This window comes from Galeopterus variegatus, unplaced genomic scaffold, assembly GCF_000696425.1.
Source record: "Galeopterus variegatus unplaced genomic scaffold, G_variegatus-3.0.2 Scaffold138, whole genome shotgun sequence".
In the NCBI taxonomy this organism is placed as follows: domain Eukaryota; kingdom Metazoa; phylum Chordata; class Mammalia; order Dermoptera; family Cynocephalidae; genus Galeopterus; species Galeopterus variegatus.
Genome location: NW_007726249.1, coordinates 66966 through 82697, shown reverse-complemented (window position 1 = coordinate 82697; position 15732 = coordinate 66966). Strand labels below are relative to the sequence as shown.

At 40.3% G+C, this 15732-nt stretch overlaps 1 protein-coding gene across 1 annotated transcript in view; it reads left to right on the top strand.

Moving 5' to 3' along the window:
• Positions 1 to 15732, top strand: part of VPS13D (vacuolar protein sorting 13 homolog D (S. cerevisiae)) — a gene marked incomplete at its 3' end in the record, with an annotated part of 105995 nt that overhangs the window by 28961 nt on the left and 61302 nt on the right. The window contains exons 17-21 of the mRNA XM_008589879.1: positions 141 to 273; positions 2319 to 4532; positions 5659 to 5810; positions 9887 to 10921; positions 13547 to 13637. Of these exons, the coding sequence (XP_008588101.1) occupies positions 141 to 273; positions 2319 to 4532; positions 5659 to 5810; positions 9887 to 10921; positions 13547 to 13637 (3625 nt within the window). The remainder of the gene's footprint in view (positions 1 to 140; positions 274 to 2318; positions 4533 to 5658; positions 5811 to 9886; positions 10922 to 13546; positions 13638 to 15732) is intronic.

The window sequence follows — 15732 nt, the reverse complement described above, 5'->3', positions numbered from 1 at the left end:
TTGCTGTAATACCATAAAGCACTAAGTCACTCCATAACCCTTGCTGTGGCTTTCAGAAATGCTTGAGCACCACTGATAAAACTTCAGTTTCAGCAGTTACAGTTAATTATGATTAATTGAAGTTTATTTTATTTTTATAGGAGGAGAGTAAACGGTGGACTGTGCGACTAGATATTTCTGCTCCTCAGGTGATATTTCCTGATGATTTCAAATTCAAGAATCCTGTGTTAGTTGTTGTGGATCTAGGAAGAATGCTGTTGACGAATACCCAAGGTACAGTGTGAATTTGAAGTGATGAAAACATTTTGGTAGATCGATCTGTGTTTAACTACGTAGGTTTATATAACATTGTTTAACTCCAAAATTCACTTGTAACTTTTTAAATAATAGCTTTATTGAGATATAATTTGCATTTAAAAATTTTATTTATTTATTTATTTTGGCATCTGGCTGGTATGGGAATCCGAACCCTTGACCTTGGTGTTACAATACCATATTCTAACTAACTGAGCTAACTAGTCAGCCCTGTAATTTATATTTTAAAATGTACAGTTCAGCTGTTTTTTGTATTTTGATAGAATTATGCAATTCTCAATACTGTTTAATTCCAGAACATTTTCATCCCCCAAAAAGAAATTCCAAACTCACTGGCACCCCCTCTCCCAGCCCCTGGCAATCACTAATCTTTCTGTCTGTATGGATTTGCTTATTCTGAACCTTTCATATGAACAGAATAATACAATATGTGGCCTTTTATGTCTGGCTTTTGCATTTAGCATAATATTTTCAGAGTTCATCCATTTTGTGGTATATATCAGTCCTTCATTCCTTTTTATGGCCAAATAGTAATCCATTGTATGGATTTACCATATTTTGTTTATCCATTCATTTATTGGTGGATGTTTGGGTTGTTTTCACTTTTTGACTATTATGAATAATGCTGTGAACATTCATATGCAGGTTTTTGTGTAGACATATTTTTGGTTCTCTTGGGTATCTTCTAGAAGTGGAGTTGCTGGGTCATGTGGCAACTTTATATTTAATATTTTGAGGAGCTACCAAACTGTTTTCCAAAATTGCTGCACCGTTTTATATTCCCACCAAGAGTGTGTAAGGGTTCGAGTTTCTCCACATCCTTGTTTCACTTGTTATTGTCTTTTTTATTATAGCCGTTTTTTTGTGGGTATGACGAAGTATCTCATTGTTTTTTATTGCTTTTTTCTTTTTGGGGGCAGCTGGTTGGTATGGAGATTTGAACCCTTGACCTTGTTCTTACCAACACTGTGCTCTAATCAACTGAGTTGACTAGCCAGCCCCTCATTGTGGTTTTTATTTGTATTTCTTATGTAACATTGTGTATTTTAACAGACATTATTTCGAAGTACTTAATTTTAGGAATAGAGATTTAAACTATTTGTTATTTAGGGGCATATATAAAAAGAGACACCTGGAAGGTAATTTCATTTACATTTATTATATCCAGAAAGTATTCAGTGAAATGGGATGGAAGAATGAGAAGATTCATAGGGTAAAAGAAATTGAGGAAATTTATCAAATAATCTCAAACTTATCTTCACTGAGAAGACCCAACAGAGAAAGAGAGTAGAGGATTTGAGTAGGAGTGGAAAAGTTTGGTGCTAAGAGGAATGTTAAAAGGGAATTAGATCTAAATAAAAGGATCATAGAACCACAGAAGGCACCTACTTGAGTTTATAGAACATAAATGTGGACAGCAGAGACATAGGTGACAGAACCCAGAAGTTGTCTCAGCACTGCTCAGCTGTAGAGAGAGGGATTCAATGTATGGGCTCTGGGGCTAGAAAGTCACAGATTGAGCAGTTACTGCTTAACAGACACTGATCTTGGCCTAGTGGTATTGAGTTGAACAAGACAGGTGAGACCTCTCTTCTACTGGAATGTTCTAGTGGGGGAAACAAAACACAAAGACAAAGGAAGAAACAAATAAGAAATTATAGAGAGTGACATAAGAAGGGTACGTGGCAAGGCAACACTGCAGGTGGGAAGGAGCTTTGGGCAGCAGGTAGTCGTTTTTGCACCCTGGCACATGCTTATATGTCTGCAGGTCTCCAACTCTTCTCATGTTCATATGTTTTTCCTCTTTGTGTTTTGATTTCCAAGTTAATAGGTAAGTTCACACTGGATTAAATGGTAAATAAAGAATATTATGCTTAGAATTTTCATCCATTTTTTTAAAAATTGGGATTAATTGGTTCTCTGCTTTTTATACTTATTACATTAAGGGAAAGAGGAACACAAAAGCAGCCACTTACTTTATATCTTCTCTTTTTTATCTGCAGATGGCTTCAAGAGGAAAAGTGGGGATGGGTCAGCCTCTGAAGAGAATCAGTTTAGTGATGATGAATATAAGACCCCTCTTGCCACACCTCCTAATACCCCACCTCTGGAGACAAGCAGCAGTAATGGAGAGAAATCACCTCCATTTTCTGGAGTTGAATTCAGTGAAGAACAGCTTCAAGCACATTTAATGAGCACAAAGATGTATGAAAGGTACTCCCTGTCATTTATGGACCTCCAGATTATGGTTGGACGAGTGAAAGACAATTGGAAGCATGTCCAGGATATTGATGTAGGACCAACCCATGTGGTAGAGAAATTCAATGTTCATCTACAGTTAGAACGTCGATTGATTTATACTTCAGATCCCAAATACCCAGGAGCTGTGCTCTCAGGCAACTTACCAGACTTAAAAATCCACATCAATGAAGATAAAATATCTGCCCTAAAGAATTGCTTTGCTCTCCTCACTACCCCAGAAATGAAGACTTCTGACACTCAGATTAAAGAGAAGATTTTTTCCCAAGAGGAACAGCGGGGAAGTTTGCAAGACTCAGTAATGAATTTAACCCAGAGCATCGTGATGTTGGAACAGCATACCCGGGAAGTTCTGGTGGAGTCGCAGCTCCTCCTGGCTGAATTTAAAGTTAACTGTATGCAGCTTGGTGTTGAGAGCAATGGCCGGTATATTTCTGTGCTCAAGGTATTTGGTACCAACGCTCACTTTGTGAAGAGGCCTTATGATGCTGAAGTTTCCCTAACTGTTCATGGTTTGCTTCTGGTAGACACCATGCAGACGTATGGTGCTGATTTTGACCTTTTGATGGCTTCACATAAGAACTTGAGTTTTGATATTCCAACAGGAAGCCTCCGGGACAGCAGGGCCCAGTCTCCTGTCTCTGGACCCAATGTAGCCCACATAACTAGTGCAGTCACCCTGAATGACCAATCAGCTACTAGTGTTTCATTTGATAGAATTCTCACCAAAGAACAAGAGTCCCTCATTAAATTGGAATACCAATTTGTGAGTTCAGAGTGCCCATCAATGAATTTAGACAGCACTCTTCAGGTGATTTCATTACAGGTAAATAATTTGGATATTATTCTAAATCCAGAGACAATTGTGGAGCTGATTGGTTTTCTTCAAAAATCCTTCCCCAAGGAAAAAGATGATTTGAGTCCTCAACCTTTAATGACTGATTTTGAAAGAAACTTCATAGAACAAGGAACTTATCAGTCCACATATGAACAAAACACTGAGGTTGCAGTGGAAATCCATAGACTTAACTTATTGCTCCTTCGGACAGTGGGAATGGCAAATGGAGAGAAATATGGCAGAAAAATTGCAACTGCAAGTATAGGTGGCACCAAAGTGAATGTCTCAATGGGTAGCACGTTTGACATGAATGGTTCTCTTGGCTGTTTGCAGCTTATGGATTTGACACAAGATAATGTTAAAAACCAATATGTTGTCAGCATTGGGAATTCCACAGGCTATGAAAATGTCATCAGTGATATTGGCTACTTTGAATCTATATTTGTCAGAATGGAAGATGCAGCCCTCACTGAAGCTTTGAGTTTCACTTTTGTTGAGAAGTCTAAACAGGAGTGTTTTCTCAACCTAAAGATGGCTTCCTTGCATTATAACCACTCTGCTAAATTTTTGAAGGAGTTGACATTATCCATGGATGAACTGGAAGAAAATTTTCGGAGTATGCTGAAAAGTGCGGCCACCAAAGTCACCACAGTACTAGCTACCAAGACTGCTGAGTACAGTGAGATGGTATCACTCTTTGAAACTCCAAGGAAGACACGGGAACCTTTTATCTTAGAGGAAAATGACATATGTGGGTTTGACCTAGCTTCCTCTCATTCAGACACTGTAAAGCTAATCTTGAATGTAAACATTGAATCACCAGTTGTTTCTATCCCTCGGAAGCCTGGGAGCCCTGAACTGTTGGTAGGACACTTGGGACAGATATTCATCCAAAATTTTGTGGCAGGGGATGATGAATCCAGAAGTGACCGTCTGCAGGTGGAAATCAAAGACATTAAACTATATTCTTTGAATTGCACCCAGTTGGCAGGCAGAGAAAGTACTGGATCTGAAGTAAGCCGGGCATTTTGCCCACCCTCTGGGTCTGCCAGTGCCAATAGTCAGGAGGAAGCTCATTTTACCCGACATGATTTCTTTGAATCTTTGCATAGAGGTCAAGGTGAGGAACGTAAATCTTTTGTTTCATTTTATTTAAACATTCAAAACCCAGTTCATGTAGTACATTGCTTAAAACAGCAATAACAAAAACCTTTTCTTTTAGAATTATCCTTGGTTAATATTTAAGAGATCAAAATAGAATTTTAATAGAATGCTTTGTAGTGTGTTGATTTATTTTCACTGTTTTCCATTTAATACCATATTTGGCAAAATAACTTTTTTTTAAGTGTTTGCCTTTGAAATTGGGTGTGTACTCATTTACAGAAATGTGTCAGTGGATGGATTCTGTTAGAGGATTGTTGAATTTAGCCATATATATTTGATATTTTGTTCCTGAGCTGTAGGTCTTTCCTAGTTAAGTATTGTAGCCCAAGATAGTTCAAGGGGTTGATGTAAATAGAATATGAAATTTAGTCTGTGGATATTATGTTCTCCTTCTAATATACTGCCATCTTCCTTTATAATGATTAGTCCAGGGTTTTAGGAATATTCTGGATCTGATCAGCCAAAACCAAATAGTTCAATCTATTAGTATTGGCATCCACAGAAATCAGGTAAGCCCAAGAGCATAGCTTTATTTATTGGTGAAGAAATTAATGCCTTTGAAAATTTCTTCTATGGTTCTCAGATGTTAATGCACTGATTTGTTTACATATTTATCACAAGATTGCTTTCTCTGCTTGGATAAAAGTTGTTTACTTAGAATTTTATATTGTCCTTGGTTTCAATTTAGGCCCAATAAGAAGGATATATCTATAACTCAAAGCTAAGTAAGCAATTTGATTTGGAAAAATGCCAGTTTGAGAGGCTACGACAAGCTTAATATACTTTTTGGACTGGATTAATGTTTACCACATTATATTTTGAAGCTACTAAATGGAGCATGTCATGAAAATTTCATTTCTTATTTTGTGTAAATTTATCTCGTACCTCTACTTGCTGTGAGTTTTGGTCTTGGGATAGTCATCACAAGATTGCTCTCAGTCATAGACCCCAAGTGCCAGGCTTACCTGCCTTTTTGGTCTAAGAGTAACTCAGGGGCTCTATTTTATATCTCTACACTGAATCAGCAACGACAGAGTAAATATTAGGATTTACAGTCTGTCATTTCCTCTCTCTTATGCCAGCTTTTCACATCCTGAACAACACTACCATTCAGTTTAAACTGGAGAAGATCCCTATAGAGAGAGAATCTGAATTGACTTTCTCTCTTAGTCCAGATGACCTGGAAACTTCTAGCATCATGAAGATCGAAGGAAAATTCGTCAATCCAGTTCAGGTAAACATCTGATTGATTTTCATGTCAGGGCAGTTGAAGTCATATAGTTATTTTATATTTATATTATATAAATATTATATATTATACTTATGTTATTATGTGTTATATTGTATATTTATGTACATTAAATGTTGGAAGGAAAAATATAGATTCAAAGAGATATCATTAATGCATATTTACAGTTGTTGATAACTTGTTCCAGGAAATACAGGATCCTTTTATCATGTCATTTTATCACTGGGGAATCAGTCTTATTAACGTTCTTCATGTGGAGGGTGGGTGAGTTGTGTGGAGAAAGAAGACAGAATCTTAATTCCATTGCCATTCAGAAATAGGGAAATGATGGCTTAAAAAGTCAGAGTCTCTCTTTCCCAAGGGGATATAATTCTTGTCAGACTTTTTTTTTTCTTTTTTTAAATTTTTATTGAATCAAAATTGATTATACATGTTTTTGGGGTTTAACATTGAGATATGTTGATCAAATCAATATTACTAGCATGTATATTGTTACAAATTGTAATTATTCTTTATGCTCCTTGTCCAATCTCTACCTCTCCCCCTCTAATTACCCTAGACTTCTTCTCTCCTTTTGAAAGAATAATGGTTACTCTGTTGATATGTTGCCTAGATGAACTGTCCAATGCTGAGAGGTGTGATCAGCTCCCCCAATATTATCATAGAGCAGATGCTTCTTCTGTCACTCTGAAATGGACTTTGTGGGGAGAGACATCCTCTTCTTTTCTTTATCTCTGCTTGTGTCTCTCTTGTGCTGTTGACTCTCCTTGTGTCAATGCACTCCAGTGGCTGGAGGACCATCTGCGTGGTGGTTGTGGTGTCTAGCTGCTTTCGCGGCAGCCATGGTTATTGTGGTGGCTGTGGTGGGCCACCCACATGGAGGTGATGTTTTTGGCATGCTCCTTGGTGCTGGTGGTGTGCCTTGTTGTGGGAGGTGGGGCTGGTCCCCTGCTCCATGCTTCGGGTCACTGGGTGGACCCTGAGGTGCTGACGCAGTGTGCCTGGTTGTGGGAGGGGGTTCCGGTCCTCTTCTCCATGGGTGGGGGTCCTGTCCTCGGCTCCATGCCTTATGTCCCTTGGTGGGCCCCAAGGCACTGGTGGTGTGCCTGGGCCAGAACTAATTTTTTGACCTTTGCTTACTTCTAACATGGAGAAACTTCCTGTGGGAACCAGTACTTGAGCTGTGTTGTTGAGCTAAATTGCTGCTTTGCTGATGTTTCCCTAGGGAAGGCTTTCTGAGCAGCTTAGGGTTTAACAGTTGACTTTATAGGTACTTCCTGCTCTCCAGAGACTCAGTGCACCTGGGTTGTGTAGAAACTCTGATCTGGGCCTGAGTTTTTCATCAAACTTCACCTCATGCAATTCTGCATTCCCAACCAATCTTCTCTGAGTGGGCCTGTGTTGATTGGGGGGCGGACTGGCTGTCCTTGCTGTGTCCCAGTGTTCTCCCGGTGGGCCTGTCTGCCCCACTGCCCGTGCTCCAAACACTTCCCATGGGATGGGCCCTGAGCCAGTCTCTTGCGATGACTCACCAGACTCTGAATGGCTCCCCTTTTTCAGCTGTTCTGTCTCCTCACTCCTGCGTGGGTCCATGGGAACCCTATTAGTGGTCTTGCTGTCCTCGGGGCCACCAAGGCCCTCTTCTCCCCTGCCGCCTTGAAGTAACTCCATCTGAAGGGCACAGCCACGGCTTCTGCAGGCTCCTGCTCCATGCGCTCAGCAGCTTGAACCTTAAAGCGGCCGTGGCCCGAAAAGCTCAGAGCAGTTTTTTCTTTCTCTCTTCGTGGTTTCTCCAGCCTTCATGAACTCTGTAGGGTCTCTCCTCCTCTTCCCCTGAGCTCCAGTGGCCCCAGCTTGGCTGATGTTACATTTTTATAGTTGTAAATTGGTTGATTTGTGGGAGAGAGTGATGCTGAGGACCGTCTGTTCTGCCATCTTGACCAGAACTCCCCTTGTCACACTTTTGACATACTTTGCCCATCCTATTATATGATCATCTGAACTGTTGACAGATGCTTTCAAGGGAGAATTAGTCTTGCCTTCTCTGAAATGAAATGGGCCAGGATAGAGATTTCACGCACACGTATGCATGTGTAGACATGTATACATCTGTTAACCTTTTTCCTTCAAAAGTGTTATTTTTCCTGATTTCACAGGGGGTAGAGCAAAGAGCATTACCTTATAAAACAACAAGGACAGGCAGGATCTTAGAATAGTGGACCGTAGTCTTGGGCAGGAATTGGTTACTAGTCTGTCTAGCAGCTGCTCTGGAGTCACCCTGGAGTGCTGTTAACAGTATATGTGTACCTTTTGACATCAGTGGTTCCTTGATATGGGTCTCTGGGTGAGAGAACTTCCCCAAAGCAATCTCCCAGGATGAATTTTTCACCTTAAACCCAGCACATGACATGAATTCTATTGGATTATGTTGACTTATTTTTATGGTTACTGTTGACTTACTGTTGTTTTAGTGAAAGTCTTAAAGATAATTTTAAAATAATTAGATAATTCTTTTTTAAAAAGATAATTCTTTAAGACAATTATTTAAATCATTCTTTAATAATTAATATCTTAAATATTTAATAATTTAATTACTAATATTTTACTATGAAAACATTTAAACATACACAAAAGTAGAATAGTCCAATGAGCCTTATGTATCCATGACTCAGATTCAACAGTTATCAGGATTTTCCCACATTTGTTTCATCCATCTTTTTTTGTATGTGTGAAATATTTTAAGGCAAATCCTAGATTTTATGCTATTTTCACTCCTATATATTTGGAATATTTCTCTGCAAACTATGTGCATCTTCTTACGTAACTGCAGTGGTATTATCATGCCTTACGAAACTAATGAGAATTCCTTGGTGTCTAAATTTTAGTCCATTTTCAGATTTTAGAAATATTTTTGATTGTCTAAAAAATGTCTTCACTTTTGGTTTGTTTGAATCAGGATCCAAACAAGATCCACATGTTGCATTTGGATAATACATATTTTAGGTCTCTATTAATGTAGTTTCCCTCTTTTTTTTGCCCCGTGCCTTATTTTGTTATGGAAACTACTAGGTTGCTTGCTCTGTAGAATGTCCCACATTCTGGATTTGGTTGTTTGTTTGGTTGTGTGCCACTTAACTTGTTCCCCCATATTTCCTGTAAAGTGTATAGGTTTAATTCTATAGGTTTCATTGGATTCAGGTTCTTTTTTAGTTTTAGTTTTTTTTTGTTTATTTATTTTTGGCTAGAACACTTCAAAGGCAGTGCTGTGTACTTCATATTGCATTATATCAGGAGGCAAATAATGTCTGTTTGTCTCTTAATGATGACAAGATCGATGATTGTATTTTGGTGGCAAAAGCTTGATCTCTCCATTATAAAATACCTTGTCAGTCATCATATAATGGTTTATCCCACTGATGGACTTTCATGGGATAAATTATTTAATTGGGGGGTTACAAAATAGTCACTTTCTATTATTATTTCTACAACTGTTGGTTAGAATATCTCTTTAAAAAATTGCCCTTAATTAAATAAGAATCTTGCCTGAGAGTATTTTTTAATAAGAAACTAATTAAAAATCAAGTAAGGGAGAATGGAAACATAGCTAATCATGGATCATCATCATCATTATCTAAAAAGTACTAACTGTACTGAAAATAGGTTGTTACACTAATTGGTGATGATCAGCCAGTTTTAAAACCATGAGTCTTATTTCTCAGTCTCTATGGTATGCCCACTTTAGACTTTTGGCAGTATTCTCTTCAATTTCTACAGTTATTTTTGTGGAGTTAGAGAGACTACCTTTGCTGATTCAGGCGTACAGTCAATAGCATTTATTGTATGTAGATTATTCTGTGAGATACTCAGAGAGGACCTTGTGAATAGAAGTGGGGCAGAAGGAGATAAGGACAGAAAAGAAATGACAGAGATAGTCCTTGTTGTCAACCAACTTATAACCTCATGGGGAAACCCATAAATATCAACTGGAAATTTATAGGCAGTTCATCTGAGTGCAGTTAACAGTGGTTGTGGAATAACTGAATTTTTCTCTTTGTATACAGGTGGTGTTAGCAAAACATGTGTATGAGCAGGTTTTACAGACACTGGACAATCTTGTGTGTAGTGAAGATCTGAACAAGTTTCCAGCCAGCACTACCTCCTCCCCTTGCCCTAATTCTCCTCTGCCCTCCCTCAGTGGCTGTGGAGAGCCTTCTGTTGAAAGGAAGGAGAATGGACTGTTCAGCCACTCCAGCCTTTCTAACGCTTCTCAAAAGTCCCTGCCTTTGAAGGAAACCAAATCCTTTACTCAAATTCAAGCCAACTTTTGTATATCAGAGCTTCAAGTTCAGCTAAGTGGAGATTTGACTTTGGGGGCCCAGGGTCTTGTGAGCTTAAAGTTTCAGGATTTTGAAGTGGAATTCAGTAAGGACCATCCTCAGACTTTATCTGTTCAGATTGCCCTGCGCTCTCTGCTGATGGAAGACTTATTGGAGAAAAATCCAGATTCCAAATATAAGAACCTGATGGTGTCTCGAGGAGCTCCTAAGCCATCTAGTTTAGCCCCAAAAGAGTATCTTTCTCAGTCTTGCCCTTCAGTATCCAATGTGGAATATCCCGATATGCCTCGGTCTCTCCCTTCCCACATGGAAGAAGCTCCTAATGTCTTTCAGTTATATCAGAGACCCACCACCTCTGCATCCCGGAAAAAGCAAAAGGAAGTCCAAGACAAGGACTATCCTTTGACCCCACCTCCTTCTCCATCAGTAGATGAGCCCAAGATACATGCTGGAAAGAGTAAATTTGATGATTCTTTGGTCCACATCAATATATTCTTGGTGGATAAGAAACATCCAGAATTCTCTTCGAGTTACAATCGAGTTAATCGGAGCATAGATGTTGATTTTAACTGCTTGGATGTGTTGATTACACTGCAAACCTGGGTCGTGATATTAGATTTTTTTGGAATTGGTTCCACTGCAGACAACCATGCAATGAAAGTGCTGCCTGAGGACATTCTACAGAACGTGAAGTCAGAATCACATGCTTTAATGGAGTCTGAACTTCAGGATCCAGTTAACACCAAGCTGGATCTCAAGGTATCTCTTCCCTTTGACTCCTTTAAGTTCTAAAAATGAATTTGGGTTTGTTTATTTAAGTGTGAGCATTTTACATTTACTCTGGAAAATTGCTTTTGTTGGCCAGGGGAGCTATATAGTCTTATGAATGTCTGTTACAAAAGGGTAGATGTTAATATTTTAGAAAAGGTTTTACTGTAAATACCATCTGGAGGCAGGGAAAATAAGTGGTTTTAGAACTTGTCCTTCCTTTGAGCTGTTTAATTCAATGGAATTATTTCACTTCTCTGAGCCTCAGTTTCCTCATCTTCTATCATCTAATTAAGATAACTAAGTGAGGTCATGTATGTAAAGCACCTAGCAAAAAGGGTCTAGTATATAGTAGCAACTTTAAAGTGTGGCTTTTATTATTGTCTCCCCATTCTCCCAGAACATTATGTGCTTTCAATGAGGGCAATAGTATAGCTGTTAAGAATGAAGTCTCAAAAGTTAGACTGCCTAGGTTTGAATCTTGGCACTTTCCCTGTAACCATATGTATAGCTATATGGCCTTGGGCAAATTATTTAACCTTCTCTCCCCCTCAATTTTTTCATCGGTAAACTAGGGATGTTCAACGGTGCCTACAGCATAGGGTCATTGTGAGGATTCAATGAGAACATACATAAGGCCCTTTGCATAGTGCTTGGCACCCAACAAGCATTCAGGGAATGGTAGCTATTATTTTTACTATTACGGGTTACCATACTTATAACTTGTCCCTGTTGCTCATCTTGTAAATATTTTTAAAAGAAACAAAAAAACCCCCAGCATTTGAGCGTAAGTCTCTGTGTGATAGAACAGTAAGATGTGAAAGCAGTTAAATTGAGCTGACCAGTTTGGGGTACATAGGCCTATTGTAACTAGCACTAATCCAGAGCCCTGGAATGCCTGCAGTGGCTGATTACATTTGTGTGCCTTGAGGATGAAGTTCTTCATTTATGTGTCTTTGCATGTGTGGACTTGCACTTACTGCTGGGAGGAAGTCAGAGAGGAGAATCATGTTTTATCCAGTTGGCCATTTTCTGCCTCGTATTTCCCTAACTGGCGAATTTCCTTAGGCTTCATTCCTCTAGAAGTGGAAGAGATCTCAGGGGAGAGATGGGGAAGAAACAGTTTTACCTTTCTTGCTCAGTGTGAGTGGTTCAAGAAACTTCATGCCTTTCCTTTGGTCTCTGTAATTCAGTGGAATACTATGCTTTTCTAAGCAAAAGTATCCTCATGTACAAAATGAGAATTAAGTAAGATGATGTGTGAATTTTTTTATCAGCACCGCACTCTCCCGAGTGAGCCACGGGCCGGCCCATGTGTGAATTTTTTAAAATCAGGATCCAAATAAGGTTCTCATGTTACATTTGCTATCATGTCTCTTAAATCTCTTTTAATTAGAGTAAACCAATCCCCTTCTCCTTTTTCCCCCATAGCGGTGCTGACATTCATGCTAATAGTGGGTTCAGGTGGTGTTAGTTGGATTTCTCCAAACAAAGCATTTTCAATCCAGTATATATGTTCTTTTGGTGATTAAATCACTAGAGGTTTTTTTTAAAATTTCTGTCTTCATCTTGTTGCCTTGCGATCCTTCTGTGGTCTATGTCAGAGGTCAAACTGCAAAGGAACTGGAGTGGCCCCATGGTCGCTGGTCCAACTGTAATAGTCCTCTCCTTTTTTCTCTGCCTTCTTCTATAAATGTTTTTCTTCCTTACTTTCCTTCTATTAGTTTCCTTCTTTTCTTTTCCTGTCTTTTTTCCTGCCAGTCATTCATTCACCAGACATGTACTGAGTACCTGCTTTGTCTAGGCACTGAAGATAAAGGGGTGAGTTAGGCATGGTCTCTGCCATTTGGAAGCAGTAAATGTGAGTTGATGATTGAATCTGCTCTCTGTCTTCTGCTCTCTGTTTCTTCCTCTCTCCTCCCTTCTCTTCAATCAATGCTTTGTACCCAGTGATGGTACTCAAGAGCAAAAAAGGCCGAGCCCTAACTCAACAAATCCTAGACATATAAGTTCTTTTAGTAGTTAGAATTACAATACTATATTACAGAATTTATTTGTTACAAAGAATGCTACTCCCAAGACAGAGGATCTTGTTTTTCTTCTATTTATTGCTGTCCCTAGGAAAGAAAATCTTTGATTGTTGTTCCTACGTGAAGTCCCAGTTGATCAACAGGGGCTTCTATTAAATATTCGTTCAAAGGCATTAAACAGGATTCTAAATCAGATTCATCATTTTGTTTTGACAAATTTCTTAAGATGAGACTTAATGAATCTGAGTTGTTATAGAACTGTGCAATGTTAATGATGAATTCCTAAATGAGAAAAATTATTTTGTAATGTAAAACATTTCACTAACAGAATATACAAGGCAAGCACAGAGAAGACATCATAGAAACTGGAACTTAGACTCCCAATTGAGTTCCTTTTTATCAGCCTCATTGTCAGATCATGGTTTGACTGGCTTAAGAAAGCTGAAGTGAAATTGGCATCATTAAAAGCTTTACCTTCAAATTTCTCCAGTCTTTTTGCATCTTCCTTGATTTTGTTCTGCTGTTTTCCTGAAAGATACCTTTCTTGCCCCAGTAATATTTGCCTTGCTTTATCCTCTGCATCTAGGTTCATTCACTCTCTCTCGTGCTGAATAAGACTACCAGTGAGCTTGCCAAAGCAAATGTGTCCAAATTAGTAGTGCACCTGGAAATGATTGGTAAGTGTAAAAAAATCAAACTCGCAAAATCTGGTAAGCATTTCAACATCCCAATCACAAATCTAATTGTCCTCACATGCGGCGGGAGCGCCAACACGCTCCCAAGCGGCGCACTGTAGCAGTGCGCCACCGGGCCGGCCCCCAAATTGGGATATTTTTGAAAGTGAATTTTTAATTATTAATAATTAAACCTGGAAAACTGGCATATAACAGGGCTGTCTCTGGGAAACCAGGGGATATGTTCACTCTATCTATAATAATAAATAGGGGGAGTTACCAATGAAGGGCATGGTTTTTATGCAGGAGGATATTGTAGCAAAACTGGCATTCTTTTTTTTTTTATTTATTTAAAAAATATTATTATTATTATTATTTACATTCTAAGATATTGTTGCAGAGCAGTTGAGGGAAGGGGAGAGTGGGAGGGGGAGAGCAGGAGGAGGAAGGAGGGAGAGTATGGTTGAGGCCCAGGGCAACTCTCTCGTTCCAAAAGGGAGACCAGGGGGCCTCTGGCTGTGGCTCGGTCATTGCTGGGCTAGTGCTGGAAGTTGGGGGTGTGTGGCTGAGGCCCTCAGCTCCCCATTGCCCTGGCTTGGGAGCCTGGAGTACTTCTGGTGGTGGTGGCTCGGTGGTTGTTGCTGGGCTGGATGTGGTCATTAGCGTGGTGTGGCTGAGGCCCATGGCCCTCCCCCATCCGTAGCTTGGGAGCCCAGGAGGCTTCGAGTCCTTCTAGGTTTTATAGGTGTTCTTTGGTGGTGTTAGACCTTTACTGGTTGATATCAAAACTTTGTCTCTGATCTGTGGGTATTTTGTTTTTCTTTCAGTTCTATGTTGGATTTTTCGCTGTTCCCACCATTTAAACTCTGTAGTAGAACTAATTTGTTGTCCTTTGGTTACTTCTAAAATAGAGGAACTTCCTAAGGGAATCAGCACTTGAGCCCTGTGGTTGAGATAAATTGCTGCTTTGCTGCTGATTCTCTGGGGAAGGCTTTTTGTGCAGCTCAGGTTTTAACTGTTGACCTTGTAAGAACTTCCGGGTCTTGTGAGGTCTGGTACACCTGGGTTGTGTGGAAACTCTGGTCTGGGCCTGAGTTGTTTCAGTAAACTGCACCCGCTGCAGTTCTATACTCCTGTTCAGTTTACACTGAGTGGTCCTGTGCTGATTGGAGGGCAGATCAGCTGTCCATGCTGTGCCCTAGTGTTCTCCCCTGGTGGCCCTGTCTCCCCCACCGCCTGCACACCAAACACTTCCCATGGGATGGGCCGTGCGCTGGTCCCTTCAGTGACTCACTGGCCTGAGTGGCTTCTTTGTTCAGTTGTCTGTGGCCCCTCACTCCTATGTGGGTCCATGGTGGCCTGGGGGCCACCAAGGCCCTCTTCTCCCCTGCAGCCTCCAAGCAACATCATATGAAGGGCACAGCTGTGGCTTTTGCCAGCTCTTGCTCTGAGTGCTCACCAGGGTTGGCCTTGAAGTAGCTGGGGCTTGGAATCGTCAGAGAGGTCCTTTGTTTCTCTCATTGTGGCTTCTCCCGCCTTCATGAACTCTGTAGGTTTTTCCTCCTCTTCCCCTGACCTCTAGCAGCCCAAGCTTGGCTATTGTTGCTTTTTAATAGTGGTATATTGGTTGATTGTGGGAGAGAGTGATGCTGGGGACCTTCTGTTCTCTCATCTTGACCAGAAGTCAATCTGTTTATCCACACCTCCCAGGCTCTCCCTGTCTGCAGACACCCCCATCCCATCCATGGACTCTACCATACTGTTGCTGGAACTTCTGGAAGCAGCTTTTGCATGCTTGGAAGTGCACACTTAGGCCCACAGCTTGCACTAGAAGGTCAAACCCCACTCGCCTGACACTCGCTGGTGTTTCTGCTCCACCAAGTGCTGGGACTCCTGTCCTGCTCCTCACCCGTCCTGAGGCCCGTGGGGCTCCTTTTTCACCCTTGCACCCACCTTCAGGCAGGCAGAACCCAATCCCACAACCTAAGGAGCAGTGCGCAGATGCCACCACAGCCTAGCATTCTTTTTTTTTTTTCCTTTTTGTCTTTTTTTACTGACTGGTAACGGGATCGCAACCCTCGGTGTCGCACCCGCACCG